This window comes from Oryctolagus cuniculus, chromosome 14, assembly GCF_964237555.1.
Source record: "Oryctolagus cuniculus chromosome 14, mOryCun1.1, whole genome shotgun sequence".
In the NCBI taxonomy this organism is placed as follows: domain Eukaryota; kingdom Metazoa; phylum Chordata; class Mammalia; order Lagomorpha; family Leporidae; genus Oryctolagus; species Oryctolagus cuniculus.
In genome coordinates, this window is record NC_091445.1 from 4,530,442 (window position 1) to 4,545,590 (window position 15,149).

General features: G+C 58.0%; 1 protein-coding gene across 4 annotated transcripts in view; it reads left to right on the plus strand.

The window, feature by feature from the left end:
- The window catches only part of RASGRF2 (Ras protein specific guanine nucleotide releasing factor 2), a 216,821-nt gene that overhangs the window by 142,048 nt on the left and 59,624 nt on the right, over positions 1-15,149 (plus strand). For all 4 annotated transcript variants that reach the window (XM_051854060.2, XM_051854059.2, XM_051854061.2 and 1 more), the window contains 5 exons: positions 1,475-1,557; positions 5,903-6,151; positions 6,667-6,929; positions 12,740-12,925; positions 14,018-14,107. In XM_051854060.2, the coding sequence (XP_051710020.2) occupies positions 1,475-1,557; positions 5,903-6,151; positions 6,667-6,929; positions 12,740-12,925; positions 14,018-14,107 (871 nt within the window). The remainder of the gene's footprint in view (positions 1-1,474; positions 1,558-5,902; positions 6,152-6,666; positions 6,930-12,739; positions 12,926-14,017; positions 14,108-15,149) is intronic.

The following is a 15,149-nucleotide window of genomic DNA, read 5'->3' on the forward strand; positions in this document are numbered from 1 at the left end:
CCAGCTCTCTGCTGTGGCCCAGGAAGGCAGTGGAGGATGGCCCAAGTGCTTGGGCCCTGCACCCCACAGGAGACCAGGATAAGCACCTGGCTCCTGCCATCGGATCAGCGCGATGCGCCGGCCACAGCGCGCCAGCCGCGGTGGCCATTGGAGGATGAACCAACGGCAAAGGAAGACCTTTGTCTCTGTCTCTCTCTCTCACTGTCCACTCTGCCTGTCAAAAAAAAAAAAAAAAAAAAAAAGAGAGAGAAAGAAAGAAAGACAATCCCAAATTATTTCCAGAAAAATGTATGGAATGGCAGCTTTCAGAGGCTCCACTTTATTCCTCTAGGTTGGAATCCATAATGCCTCCGGTAGTTGAAATGTTGGTACAAGACATGAGAAAAACAAATTTTTAAGGAAAAATAAATATGAAAATGTCTGATATGTGAAGTAGACATCAACAGGGAATTCCGGTGATCCACTTTCTCATCTACACGTGGTGGGAATTAGAACGTTCATGGAAAATGAATGGGAAGGTGTTTTATTCTGCTGCAAAAATCTTGAAATTCGTGCATATAAGAACCTTCAAATAGTTCATGCAAAGAGCGTATTATGGATCTGGCTTTGTGGTGTAGCAGATAAGGCCACCGCCTGCAGTGCCGGTATCCCATATGGATGCCAGTTCGAGTCCCAGATGCTCCACTTCTGATCCAGCTCTCTGCCATGGCCTGGGAGGGCCCCTCACCCATGTGGGAGACCTGGAAGAAGCTCCTGGTTCCTGACTTCAGATCGGCGTAGCTCTGGCTGTTGTGGCCATCTGGGAGTGAACCAGCGGATGGAAGACCTCTCTCTGCCTCTGCCTCTCTGTGACTTCCTTTCAAATAATAAATAAAAAATCTTTTTAAAAATATATTATGAAAAATCTTTATGAATTGCAAAATTACACACTACCGTCCCCAAACCAACATGTGCCAGTAGACACTGCCAGAGAAAGTAGCAAAATGTGGGGTTCTGCTGCTTCCCAAAAAGCACCGGAGAAGCAGGCTTAGAGGTTCTCTGTGACAAAGTGGATTCCATTCATGGGAGCCCTAAACTCTGGTCTGGGTACTCCATACCACCCCCTGGTGGCGGTAAGTGAAAATAGCAGGAGCAGTCAGGGCTGGAAGGTCCAGAGTGCTAGCATTGCAAATAGTGCTGGGACCGGAGAATTGTGACACGGTGACCTGTGGTCAGCACTCCTGAGGGACAGTGCAGACCTTGGGTCGTTGCTCAGGTACTTGTCACGCATTTGGTGGGTGCACGGTTTTGGGATCTGTTTACAGAATCTGTTCAACAGCGGATGATATTTCCCTGCGCATCTGTGCGTGGGTACGCGTGAGTGAGTGGCAGAGGGAGGGAGGGCCACACACAGGTGAGAGGATAAATTTTGGAGGGGCTACAGATGATTCTGGGGGTGCATGGTCATGTACCTGTCTGTTGTTTGATTTCGCAGTGTGTGGACAACATCCGATGTAACGGCTTGATGACCATAGTGTTTGAAGAGAATTCCAAAGTCACCGTGCCACACATGATCAAGTGAGTGTGACCCCTCGTTCCCTTACGTTTCAGTCCAGACCAGAGCGGCAGAGGGTGGAAAACCTGGGCCCGCGTCGTCAGCCTTGGGAGCGTGCCCCGATCACGGGAAACTTCCTGTGTGCCACCACGAAAAGTGACATACCACGACGTCTTTCAGGCTCGTGGTGCACCTTGCTGCCTCGCGGCACACACGGCGGGTTTTTCATCCTGACACACACGCCTTCACTCTGGACAAAACCTGTAAGGGTGTTCAAGTTCAGTATAAAGCAGTAGAGGAGTGGCTGTCACGTGTGTCCCAGGTCGGAGGGTAGACCAAGGTATGGCAGGGGGAATGTGTCGCATCCCCCAGTTTGGCCACACAGTTGCGTCTGGAGTTTTATACACCTAGCATGGGTAGCTGGCTGCGCCCTGGGGCCCGCTGCCCCTGTGTATATGTGCACTTGTGTGCGCGCTCACGCGTGTATGTGTCCTCAGAGGCTGTTTGCCTGGGGCGGCCGTCCTGCTGTCTGCGTTTTAGGGAAACAGGTTAGGGCCTAGTGCTGTCCCGTATCAGACGGCTGGTTCGAGTCTCTGCTGCTCCACTTACAATCCAGCTCCCTGCTAGAGCAACCTGAAAGGCAGCCAAAAAGTGAGACCAGTGCTTGGGGCCCTGCCGCCCATTCTATCCAGGGAGACTTGGATAGCATTCTGGGCTCCTGATTCTGGCCTGGCCCAGCCCTGGGTGTTACAGCCATTAGGAGAGTGAATCAGGGGAAGAAAGAGCTTGTGCTCTCTCTCTCTCTCGCTCTCTCACTCTCTCTCTGCCTGTCACATAAATAATTAAAATTTTAAAAAAGAAAGAAAATACTGTTGAAGTGATGAGTAGGGGAGCCACAGTTTAAAACAAGGAATTCCGTCAGCAGCTGTGCGCTGGGGCTCTAAATGTCAGTGCTTCTGTTTCCAGATGTTTGTTTGTTTTCAAGTTCAGGAATTGTCTTGGGGGCATTTGGAAGCTGACCAACTTGCTCTCTACTCTCATTTTCTTGATCGCTTGCATTATCAATTCTAAGAGTAAAATGTTTTTTTTTTAAAGACAGGTTTTGTTATGCCTTTCAAAAAAAGAAGTTTTTTGAAAAAAAAAAAAAAAAACAAAACTGTCTTCCATTCGTTTCCTGTGACATTTTAACGCCTGCACCGCTGATGTAGAGGCGGTGGTAGTGTTGCGTTTAAGAGGACAGCTCCTCTTTAGAGAGGCCTTAACTGCAGTTAGCCTCGTCCCACGGCGCAAGGGGTGCCATTGATTCATCCACGTGTGAGACGAAGGCCAAGCACGTGGTGCTAATGCCCTGGAACGTGCCAGTTATAAAATAATGGCCGTGTTTTCATGAGTGACTCAAACTGAAAATATTCTGAGTCGGGCCATTTTTAAACCCAAGGTCAAGGAATCCTTTCACACTCTGTTATCTGGGTTTTTAAATTTAGTATCGTTCAGAAGAAACAAATGTGCACAGATGATGCCAAGACTCAGAGCAGGTCTGGGTGTTGAGTCGAAGGTCCACATTGTGGCTTCAGTTCTAAGGTCACGGGACTGGAGTAGAGTCGCCCTATTTGCTGCCGTGAGATGCTTATCTCAGTATTTTACAAAATGATATGTATTTTAGTATTTTTTCAGTATTTTACAAAATGATATGGTGATGTTCAGTCTTCTTGAAAAGTACTTCCCTGAAGCCTGGACAGCCACGGAGGCCCGTCTGCTCAGAGCTAGCCATGTGCGTCAGCTGAGGCTGTCAGTCGTCAGCCCTGCTGCGCCCCCTTCTGTTGACTTTAAAGATGGACATTGCTTAAGATGGTCATCCTGTGCCTGCCCAGTTTTGGCAGGTACTCGGAGCATCTTCTGCCCCTAACTGTGGCCATCTGAGCAGTGGCCCTGACCGTGGCCATTTGAACAGTGGCCCTGGCCACCTGAGAGGTGGCTCTGACTGTGGCAGTCTCAGCAGTGGCTCTGACTACCGTGGCCATCTGAGCAGTGGCCCTGTCCCTACAGTCTCAGCTGTGGCCCTGACTGCCATGCCATCTGAGCAGTGGCCCTGACCCTGACCACCTGAGAAGTGGCTCTGACTGTGGCCGTCTGAGCAGTGGCCCGGACCCTGTAGTCTCAGCCATTGCCCCTGACCGCCATGCCATCTGAGCAGTGGCCCTCACCATGGCCATTTGAGCAGTAGCCCTGACCCTGACCACCTGAGAAGTGGCTCTGACTGTGGCAGTCTCAGCAGTGGCTCTGACCACCGTGGCCTTCTGAGCAGTGGCCGTCTGAGCAGTGGCCCTGACCAGTCACACACACATCAACACAGGAACCCCGCTGGTGCAAACCTGTGTCGTGGGCTGTGAGGATTGTCGGGGGAAGCCAGTGCGTGTGCACTGCACCGGCTGTGGCCCGTGGGCAGGGTGACGTTCGTTTGCCCCTGCTCACCCCTCTCAGAGTGAGGTTCTCGCCAGTCGGGAGCGAGCGCCGTCCTGCAGTGCCTGTCCCTCCTGTTGCTCCCGCTCTGCCCTGGGGCCGGGTCTCCCGGGTGTGTGCTGGGGGTGTGGAAGCTGCCTTTCCCAGAGTGGCAAGAACACCCCATCCCGTCGCAGCTGTGTCCTGTTCCAAGGAAGGCTGCACCTCGGAAGCACTCCCTTCCTCCGGAAGCCTACCAGTTAGCACGGATGATTGCGGTTCACCCTCTTGGGATTGCTTTTGAAGCGTTTATCAAGCGCTTGCCTGGTCAGAGGAGGCCCGGTAACCATTCCAGCGCTCTTGAAAGCCCCTTGGGACATGAAAGAAGATCCTGTTTGGTGTAATCAAAGCCATCAGCTAATTTCACGTGAATTTCCTTCCCCAGCCTGCAGTCAGGTTTGGGAGGAGGGCGGGCAGGGAGCTGGTGAGACTCATTCCTCCGTGTATCAGAGAAACCAGCTGTCATCAGGAGGTGCCACGCTCCAGGCTGGGGTAGGAGGCGAGCTCACTGCATTCGGGTGAACGCATCCCCAGGGCGGGGGCGGGGGCGGGGGCGGGCAGCAGCCGGCTCTCGTCTCAGGGGGCCTGGTCTCAGCTCAGGAGGCACAGAGTCACGGCGGGCGATGCTGGCAGAGAAGGTGACTGTGTCACTGTCCTCGGACGGCCTGGCAGAGTCATGGGCACTGACCAGGTTCTTCGACGCGCAAAGAGCTGCAGGACCAGGGGAGCTGCTGCACACAGGGAGAGGTGGGGACAGGGCCGCACCCTCTTCAGAGGCTCTGAGCCCTCCTTGTCTGTGTCCGGCGAGGCTGCCCAGGTCAGGCCTCGGCAGGGGCCGGCTGCTCGCTGAAGATGCCCAGTCAGGCCCAAAGTTAGAAGCTGTGTCCTCCCACCCCCCAAGTGTGCTCAGAATGCTACTGATTGCTTTTTATCCTACAGAAAATAAGCATATGATTTACGGTCCCTTGAAAGGCTCAAAATGCTGATTCGGGACATGCACAGTGAGCTGGCGGGTTCCGGGCCAGCAATCGCTCACAGGAGGCCTGGTGCTGCAGCGCCATGTCCCTCAGCCAAGGGCGAAGGCCTGGGCTGCAGCCAGGGCTCCTTCTGAGATGCCCAGTGAAGGGGGCGAGCAAAGACTCCCGTGGTCCTGCTGGAGCTGAGGGGGAGGGCTGTGGACAGCTGGACGGAGTGGGGTCCTCTGGGGGCGTGGTGATGTGGGCGGTCCTGCTTCAGGGGACGGTGTTGTTTCCCCCCTGGGTTATTCAAATGAAGACATCTGAATGGTGCAGAACAGTGAAGGCAGGGGTTAGGTTACGTGTAGAAAATGCATAGCAGAGGTACTTGTGAGCCAGGAAGAATGAGATGAATGAATCGAGGAGTTAGAAAAGGATGAGCACGGCAGCTGTCGGAGCGGATGGCAGTGATGAGCGCAGATGGTAGTCCTGGAAGACCCAGACGGGCAGCGAGAGCCAGCGTCCGAGGGGCTCTGGGGGCCGCCTGCCTGAGCACGCTGTCCGTGCAGTCAGGAAGGCAGGAGCGCGCGCAGGTACACAGCACGAGGGGTGGAACGGGAGCCCCACTCTGAGCCCAGGGAAGGGGCTGCCCTCTCCCAGCTCCTGAGGCTGACCTCACCACGCGAGCGAGGCTCTGTCCACCTCCGAATGGGAGCTTTTGGCTTCAGTTCCCTAATGAAACCGGAGAAGTGAAACCTTGGCGCTGCCCACGGTGAACCCTGGCCTTCCCACGCTGTGGTGGACACGTGGGTGCGCGTGCTGTGCTGTGTCACTGTGTGGCGTCCATCCTGAGGTTCTGGGCTGCGGGTGGGCACCGTCCTGGCGTCGTGACCCAGGGCTGCTTTGCACGTAGGTCGGACGCCCGTCTGCACAAGGACGACACGGACATCTGCTTCAGCAAGACGCTCAACTCCTGCAAGGTGCCGCAGATCCGCTACGCCAGCGTGGAGCGCCTGCTGGAGCGGCTCACGGACCTGCGCTTCCTGAGCATTGACTTCCTGAACACCTTCCTGCACACCTACCGCATCTTCACCACGGCCGCCGTGGTGCTGGGCACGCTGGCCGACGTCTACAAGAGGCCCTTCACCTCCATCCCCGCCAGGTGGGCACCCGCCCCACACAGTCCCGGCTCAGCAGGTGGACGCAGCTCACTGGTCTCCGCCAGCGAGGGCGGCACAGGGCGCCCAGGGGAAGTTGAGACCCTGACGTCTCCGAGCAGTCTTTGCTCGCTCTGGGATTATTGGAAATTATTTTGGTGTTTCTTTTTCCTCCTTCCCTCCCTGCCTTCGCCTTCTTGTTTTCTTGTTGCTCGGATGTGCTTTTCACACTCTGCCGTGTCTGAGGGTCAGCCACGGGGGCGGGGTGTCCTGTGTACCGGGGGCTCGGCCCCAGTCCGGAGCCTGAGTCCTGGGGTGTGGGTGGCGCCTGCGTGGTGAGTGCTCGCTGTTGGGCTTCACAGCACAGCCGAGTGGCTGGGGGTGGCGCGTGGTCTGAGGCGTGCCTGTTCCTTGAGTGAGCCGTGTGCTGCGTGGGCCTTCGAGGGAGGACAGCCCAGCGCCATGGTCTCAGTTCCTGAGTGACTTCGGGGAGGTTCACGGCACCCGCTCTTGTCTCCAGGTCCCTGGAGCTATTCTTTGCCACCAGCCAGGGCAGCAGAGGGGAACACCTGGTGGATGGCAAATCCCCCCGGCTGTGCCGCAAGTTCTCCTCGCCACCGCCGCTGGCTGCGTCCAGGACATCCTCCCCGGTGAGGGCCAGGAAGCTGTCTTTGACGTCGCCCTTGAACTCCAGGATCGGGGCCTTGGACCTGACTCCTTCCTCGGCATCCAGCAGCCCGACCGCCACCCACAGCCCCACGGCGTCCCCACCACCGCACACGGGTAAGGTGCCCCGTGTGTCCTCGCCAAGGCTTCTGGAGGAGGGCGCGGGGTCGGGCTGGCGAGTGGAGGCCAGCGCTGCAGAGGGCCCTCCGCACCCAGCGCTGCCCCTCTCCTCTTCTGGGATCCTCGTTCCATTTCCCGGCACCTGTGTAGCAGGAGCCACGTGAGCTGTCCTCATGCCCTGGAGGTAAAAGCCGGCCAGAGTCAGTTGTCCGTGGAAAGAGCACATGCGATGGTCTTTCTGGAAGGTTCTCGACACTGGTAGAGGCTGGTTGGCCCAGAAGCCTAGCACGGGGGTGGCTAGGGCTGGGCTGGGGCCGGGCAGGGAGCAAGCTTGTGTTTGATGAATGAACCAAGTGAGGCACTGAATGAATGGCCACTCTGGGGCGGGAGTCAGGCCTCGAGCCCCTCCCCCACTGCCTGCCGTGGGCACCTGCTGAGGGCAGCCTGGCCTGGAAGCTCCCTCAGCTTCACGTTACCACAGAGGCACAGGGACAGAATCCGAGTGGAGCCCGGCAGTGCTCACTGTCCGAAAGGCAGCCAGCGTGGTTCGGGTGATCGGACCAGACGGGCTGGTTTTCTGCTTACATTCTCTGTTGCTTCCCATGACCCTGAGAAGGAACACATTCCTGTCTCCACGGCCTTTGGAGCCCGGGGGCCTTGGTGCTGCCGCTGTCTCCCACCTGTGCTCCTGCTGTGCCCCCACCCACCAGGGCGCAGTCAACGGCTTCACCCTTTGTGTCTCAGAAACACCCGGTCCTTCCAGGCGCTCTGCCCGGACAGCGCCCTGAGAGCCGTGACCTTGTCTCCTGTCCACATCTGTGTCCTCAGGCCTGGGCTGGTGCGGGGCAGGGAGCAAGCTTGTGTGTGATGAATGAATGAAGTGAGGCACGTGAATGAATGAAGGGCCCTTGGGCTCTTGCATTCCCTTCTCCGGCGTGGTGCAGTGTAGAGGTCAGCAGAGATGACCCCACGTATCTGTAATGAAAACTATGATGGTCTCACAGTCAGATTAGCCGAGGGCTTTTCTTTTTACTGTAGATGAGCTGATTTACTTATCGGCAATGACTATCGGACAGTGAGTCCGAGTGGTCGACTTCAAGGAGGCCGCCGTGGTGGGAGCTCAGACCCCTGGTGTTCTCCCGCCTGCGGCTGCGCTCTGCTGCCCCGAGCAAGGCACGTAGTGGAATCTTAACCGGCGTGGTTGTCCTCAGCGAAAGCAGCCCCGTGTTCAGCAAGAAGTCCCGTAGATGGACGTGTCAGCAGCTCAGGAGGGCAGTGAAGTGGTCGTTGAAACCGCAGGCCTCGGCCGGATGGGAATCAGGACGCTGACGTGCGTCTGGGGCCCCGCGGAGGCAGGCTCGTCTCACACCCGCCTCCAGGCGCTGCGGCCTGGGGAGTACAGGCCCCCCAGTACCGGAAGCCCTTTCTTCTCTTGCACTGGTTGTGCACGTAGGAGAGGAGGAAGCTGGAGATGCGGCTGGCCGTTCTGTGCTTTTCCAGGAGGGAGAGCTGGGAAGCCGCGTGGTGGTGTCAGGGCTGCTGGCACAGGACAGGGACACGCCGGGGTCTCTCAGGGCACCACGTGTGCCATGGAGCCTGTCACCGTAGGGCAGGAGTGGTGGGTGGCACCCTCACCCCTCCTGCTCCAGGTATGGCAGTCGTGAGAACGCAACGCAGTGCTGAGGGCAGACGCACGAGAGGTGCTGGTCCACACCAGGAGGTCTGGGAGCTGCAGGGCAGGGGGAGTCGCAAGTGGCCAAGCCAGGGAAGGCAGAGACAGGCCCACTTCCGGGCAGGGGGCTAGAGGGAACTCCGCTCTGGGAGCCAGAGCTGTGGCTGCTTCCCAAGGGAGGCTGCGCCCTGTTTTACCGCCACGCGCAGCCCTGAGGGTAGATCCTGTCACTCGTCTTCCTGGGGCTCCCCAGCCTGGAGTCGGCTCACAAACCTCTCCGCCTCTCCAGAGCAGTCTTCCTTCTCCTCCACACCTCATTCTCAGCAGCATTAAGCACATTCACGTTGTTCTAGAATTTTCCATCTGCAGAACTGGAACGCTGTCCCCTTGGAACTCCATATCCTATTTCCTCTTCTCCCTGCCCCTGGTGCCCGCCTCCTGCTTTGTGTCCCTGTGAGTTTGACTGCTTACAGAGCTCACGGAGGGGACGAGACAGTGGGTGCCCTGTCCTGGCTGAGCTGTCACTCCCCGTGGTGTCTCAGGGTTGTCCACGTGACAGCACGGCACGGGCCAGATGTCCTCCTTTGGAGAGGCTGAACAGTGTTCTGGGCACGGAAGCCACACCCTCCTCATCGCTGGTCAGCGGGCGGGCACTGAGGGGGTCTCCACGTCCTGGCTACTCTGAGCAGTGCTGCAGGAAGCGGGCAGTGCAGGTGTCTCCCTGACAGACGGCCTCCGCTTCCTGGCGTACGTATCCCGAGTAGCACTGCTGGATCCCGCGGTCACTGTGGTTTAGTGTTTTGAGCAACCTCCGTCCTGTTCCCTATGCGGCTCTACTAAGTCAGGTCCCCACCAACAGCGGCAAGGATTCGCCACGCTCACCAACACTTGTTATTTTCCATTTTTTGATACTGGGCATGCTAATGGGTGTGAGGTAAGAACCTTCACCCCCTCCTTGTTTTTGATATTTCCCATAAGTTGCATTTTACTTTGGCTAAGCTCTGAGAGTATGGATGTTGATTGCTTTCTCTGATAGAAAAGCAAAATTGCACCTTTCCTCATCACAGCCTAAGCAGCGTCACTGTTTCTGTGGTCCCGGTCAGGTTCTCTGTGCCCATTGGTTGCACAGGGCACCTGCGGGCACCGGTTTCCTGGAGCCCAGTGGTCTCAGGGTGAGCCCATCCAGCCAGAGCCCAGCGCCAGGCGGGACGGAGCAGGACTCAGCAGCTGTTCCTGGAAGACGGAAGGTGAGGGAGTTTGGTCCGTCTTGTGCTGCTGTAATGGGGTGCCTGAGCCCCGGGCGGTTTCCAGTGAACGGAAACACGTCTCTCAGTTCCGGAGGCTAGGATGTCCCAGAGGGAGGCAGAAGCATCGGTGGGGGAGGAGGGTGGGATGGGGGCCTCCCAGCCGTGTCATAGTGCAGCGGAAGTGGGTGAGAGAGAAGGAAGGAGGCTGGAGCCATCGCCTGTGCATCCCTGCTGCTGCCGTGACCAGCCCGCTCCCATGACAGCACCCGTGCGGTCCTGAAAGACGAGCTTCCATGACGTAACCCCTCCCAGGGGTCCCTCTGCCCACCACCACCGTGCTGGGGCCAAGTTTCCAGTGCGCTGTGAGCCGTGGGAGCTGCCTTGAACCTTGACAGAGGGAGATTGGATAAGCGAGGGAGGCCTGGGTCAGCACCCAGGGCTGAAAAGACCCATCAGTGCAGGCACTGGGCAGAGAGGGATCCCGCCTGCCGGGCGGAGGGCATCGTGGTGGCCGCAGCTGCTGGCACCTGCGACTCTGGCGGGGACAGCACGTTGGCTCCCACACGAGGGAGCTGGCTGAAGGTGGGGCCTGTGTTGCGTGTACGTGTGCATGTGCACTGTGCACACGTGGGTGTCAGCATGTGTGTGTGTGGTGTCTGTAGAAGCCAGGAGCACGGCTCTGTGGACCCTGCCACACAGCTAACAAGGCAAGGGGAGCCGCTGCTCTGGCTTGACACGGAGACACTGGTGCACGTCACACGGTGTCGACACCTGGAGCAGTTGGCCGACTTGGAGAATTCCATGCCAGGAGCTGCGTCTGCCTGCTCCTCTCCTGGGAGCAGCCCCGCGCAGTCTCTGCACCTTCCTCCAGCTCTCCCTCGCCTGCAGGTGTCTCCCTCCTCCTCGCAGGCCCCTCCCCGCTCCAGCGCACACCTCCGGGAACATGGTAGTGAACTTTGTCCAGTTCTGCCTTGCGGTATGTCCCGGCACCCGAACGTCAGATGGCCTGAAGGGGAGGGAGAGAGGCGGGAGGAATCCCTGCACACACGTGCAGCAGTGCACTGCTGAGGGAAAAGCGCTGTGGTTGGATTGCCCCAGCCCGGGCCTGGAATCTGTTCCAGGCTCACCCAGCGTTCGCCAGGGCCCTCCCTTCCTAATGCCAGGGCCGGGCCGGGACCCCTCATGCCCCAGGGGCTTCCAGGGATCACGGATGCCCCCTGGCTTGGAATCTGCCCCATGGTGGGTTCTCAGTGAACATCAAACCAGCGCCAGGTAAGGGAAGAGAGGCTGTCAGCAGCCCATGAGCAAGTCCCGAGCCGCCCAGAGGCACCGCGCAGCCCCAGCCGCCTGCGGCCTTTGTTTGGAAATTGCCCCCCTGTGGGCTGCAAGTGCTGCTGATTTTCACGTTTGTTTTGGGTCTGAATCTGCCCGCTGGTCCTACAGGCCATGCCGCGTGCCTGGAGCCGCTGCAGGTGCACGCCTGGTGGGAACGGCTCCTTGACCCCTAGGTGCCCGCTAGCTCGCCATCCTCCCGGCCCTGGGGCCCGCCAGCCCTCTCCCGTGGAGGTTCTGGGTTCACTGTCATTGCTGATGGCCTTTCTCTCTCTGTGGGCTGAGCGCGCGGTGACTCAGACGGAGGACACGTGCCTGACACCCTGCTTGCCCGGCCTGGCAGATGCTCTTCATTACTGAATTCCGAGGGAGCTAGTTAGGAAACAATGAAACTAACAGCTAAGCGCTGGTTTTTCTGTCCTGCCGGCTTTGCTGTAATTAAGTCATTCAGGGAAGGATTCTAACCGCGTGCCTTTCCGGGCCCTCTGTATTTCAGAGCGACAGCGTGGCCCTATTTCTAAGGGGCCGAATCAATGCCAGTATGCAGATGGCTTCGTACGAAGTCACTAGGGGTTTTGTAAAGTGTGTGCGTCTGTGGGGGGGGGGGTGTCTCTGGGACGCAGTGGCACAGGGAGCGGCTCTCCTGGTGCTGGATGTAGGATGAGAGAAGCTTTTGTCCGTGAGCGGTAAGGACTGTTGGAAGCGTGCTATGCTTTCCCATTCTGTTTTTCTTGAAAGAGGATACGTGAAGTCATGGTTTTGCTTGGTTGATAATCAGTGGGAGGGGCTTGGAGACAGCAGCAGCTGGAGCCCACAGTCCTAGGCTACCGGTCCTTAAGTCTTGGGATGCCAGCTGCAGTAAAGGGGTTCCAGTGCCCTCACTCCCTGCGTTCCCTCTTGCTTCCTGCCAGCCTGCACCTGTAGCTCTGAGCTGCCCAGGGGGACTGTGGAGGTGCCCCTGTTCTGTTCCCTACAGCACTGGGGCCAGCAGCAACTCATGGCCACCCAAACCTTGGGAAGCAGCAACTGAGCGTTCGTTAGCGTCTGTCGGTAGCCATGTTGGGCTGGTGTTGGGCTCCTGTTCGGGACCGTGCCCTGCTAGATTCCTAGGTGTGCTGGGAGCCTCCTTCGGGCCACGTGGATGGACAGTCAACTCTGATTGGTATAAGGGGCACCCCAGGCAGAGAACCGGCGAAGTCTTGTTTTGCTCCCAATCTGGCTTATAATCTGGAAAAGTCCGACTTTCCGCACTCCAGGAAAGCAGTAACTGTGTGGAGGGGGAGGGAATCTATGACACAGCCCCCTCTTTGCAGCATCGACTGTTGCCCTGGACTGGCGAGGTCAGCCAGGCTCAACAGGCTCAGCACGGCAGGCCTGGAGCAGATCTGTGTGGGAGTTAGCATCCTCTGTGCTCTGCTGGGGGAGCAGCTCCACGTCACATGAAAGCCCTCTGGAAATGGGACTGGTGGGACGTGCGCTTGGTTTTCTCACGCGCGGCCCTGACAAGAGGCTCCTGCACCCGCACCCCAGTTGTTGAAATGCCTGGTGTCTTGCAGCAGCGGCTCTGGAGTGTGCACCTGCGCCCGCGCCCACGCCAGCACCGGCACCGGCACCGGCACCAGCACCGGCATCAGCGGAGCGAGCAGGCGCTGACGGCTGCCCGGCTCCCGCGGACACTGTGGGGCTCTCCCCTTGCCGATCGCCCTGCACCCCGCGGCACATGCGCTACCGCCAGCCTGGAGGTGAGAGCTGGAGAGCTGGCTTCCACACCTGGCTCCTGACTGCGCTTTACTGTTCTGCTCTCGGCATTTCCTGGTTATGAAAATTAACTGGAAAGAAAATAATGTCGCTGTAGGGCCAAGCGGCGGGGCTGTACATGAGCAGCCAGCCGGGGCTGGCTCCCGCGTTGCCTGGTGGGACCTGTCTTAGATGTCCGATCATGGAAGAGTCTCCGGGCTGGCCTTCCCAAGATGGCCCCAGACCCCAGTCCTGCACTGGAGTCCCAGCATGCTCCAGACTAGTAGTCCTTCTGGGACACCACAGTTTGGGGGAAACTTACTAACAACACGATTTCTTGTGTAATAAGGTCATTTATCACCATTGCTGGTTGCAAGAACTGGTATTTTTTTTTTAAGATTTATTTGAAGGCAATGTTAGAGAGAGAAAGAAAGAGAGAGAGAGAGAGAGAGAGAGAGAGAGAGAGAAGAGAGACCTTCCATCTGCTGGTTCACTCCCCGAAGGCCAGGACTGCGCCAGCTAGGAGCTTCATCTGAGTCTCCCACACGGGTGCAGGGGTCCCAGCACTTGGGCTGCACGACCACTATTTAATTCCAGAAGCTTTCCACCTCTTGAAAAGGAGGGAAGCCCCCCTCAGCGGTCGTACCCCACCCCCCACAGCCCTGGCAATCCAGAATCTACCTTCTCTCTGTGTAGATGGCCCGGCCACACGTTTACCGTGTTTCTGCGAGCACACGTTCTGTGGCCCTCGCTGTCCGGCTCCTTTCCCTCGGCGATGCTTTCCGGCGTGGCCATCTGCAGCCAGGGTCAGAAGGGCCTCCCTCTTCCCTGCGTGGGAATCCCTCCTTCGGGATGACCCGTCCAGCCATGCGGGCCATGCGGCTGCTTGGGTGAATGGTAGTGCACACGTGTGTGTGAGCGTGTGTGTGTGCTTCTCATGGTCGTGTGCCTGGCGTGGAGCTGCTGCCTGTCAAAAGGGCTAGCACCAGGCCTGTGGCCCAGCCCTTCATCCAGTGCAGGAGTAACAGAGAGAATTTTCCTTGCACAGCAAGATCCGTCTGCCTCACTGCCCCCTTTCCTTTCTCTTTAAATGACAGGACAGCCCGCTGACAGTGCCTACTGCTCCGTGTCGCCCGCCTCTGCTTTTGCCATTGCCACAGCTGCAGCAGGACACGGGAGTCCACCAGGTGAGGAGGGAAGGGCTGGGTCGGACTAAGCCAGCGCCCTTGACCTACAGAGTCTGGGCTGCTTACCAGGAACGCAGGTGCCCGGCGCCCGTCCTGGGCCCTGCTGTGTCTGGGGAGAGAACTCCCTTTTAAGGCAGAAACCTTGTCATTTGCAGGCACATGGTGAGGCTCAAAGACATTATGCTAAGGGAAGTGAGCCAGGCACAGAGAGACAGACGCTGCAGGGTCTCCCACAGGTGGGACCTACGGAGGTTGAACTCAGAGACGAGGAGAGAAGAGCGGTGGCTGGGAGGGGCTGCAGGCAGGGTGGGGACGGGGTGCGGCGTTCCCCTTGGATGAGAGGTGCAGTCCCGGGGCTGGGGCAGGTCGCCGTGGTGAATGACAAAGTGCCGTGTGATTGAACCTTGCTGAGGGAGGAGATTTCAGTGTTCTTACCAGGCACAGAAAGCAGGAGCCTGGGAGTGATGGGTGTGTTCCTTAGCTTGACTTCACCTTCCCACAGCGTGTGTGTGTCTCGAGACATCACGTTGAGTTCTATAAATACGTACAGTAGTTCAGGCACTCTGTCGGTCCCTCGGGGGCGGGGGTCGCACGCGTGGTCTTCGGTTTCACTCTGAGAAGCTCTGTGTGGGAGAAGCACGCGTGGCGTCTCTGTTGTCCCGGGGAGTTCCCAGCCTTTCTGGCTCGGTGACTGGGAGCACATTTCTACTTCGCTGGAGGGTGGAGTGGGCGGGCAGGGCTGTAGCTGCGGCTGACCCCTGGCTCGTCTCCAGCACCCATGCCCCCGGCTCTGAGGGCAGAGGAGACATGCTTAAAGTCACAGCACAGCGTTTTCATGGGTGACACTGGGATCCGGTATTTCTGGCCCCTCACGTGCAAGGGTACGACGTGAAAATCAAGCTGTGGTTTGTAAATAGCCTGGCGCTGTATCTTCATGCGTTCACTGGGGCATGAACAGGGAGCTGGATTGGAAACAGAGTCGCTCGGACCAAAGCAGGCACTCTGTTGTGGGATAACAGCATCCCAAGCGACATCCCAACAC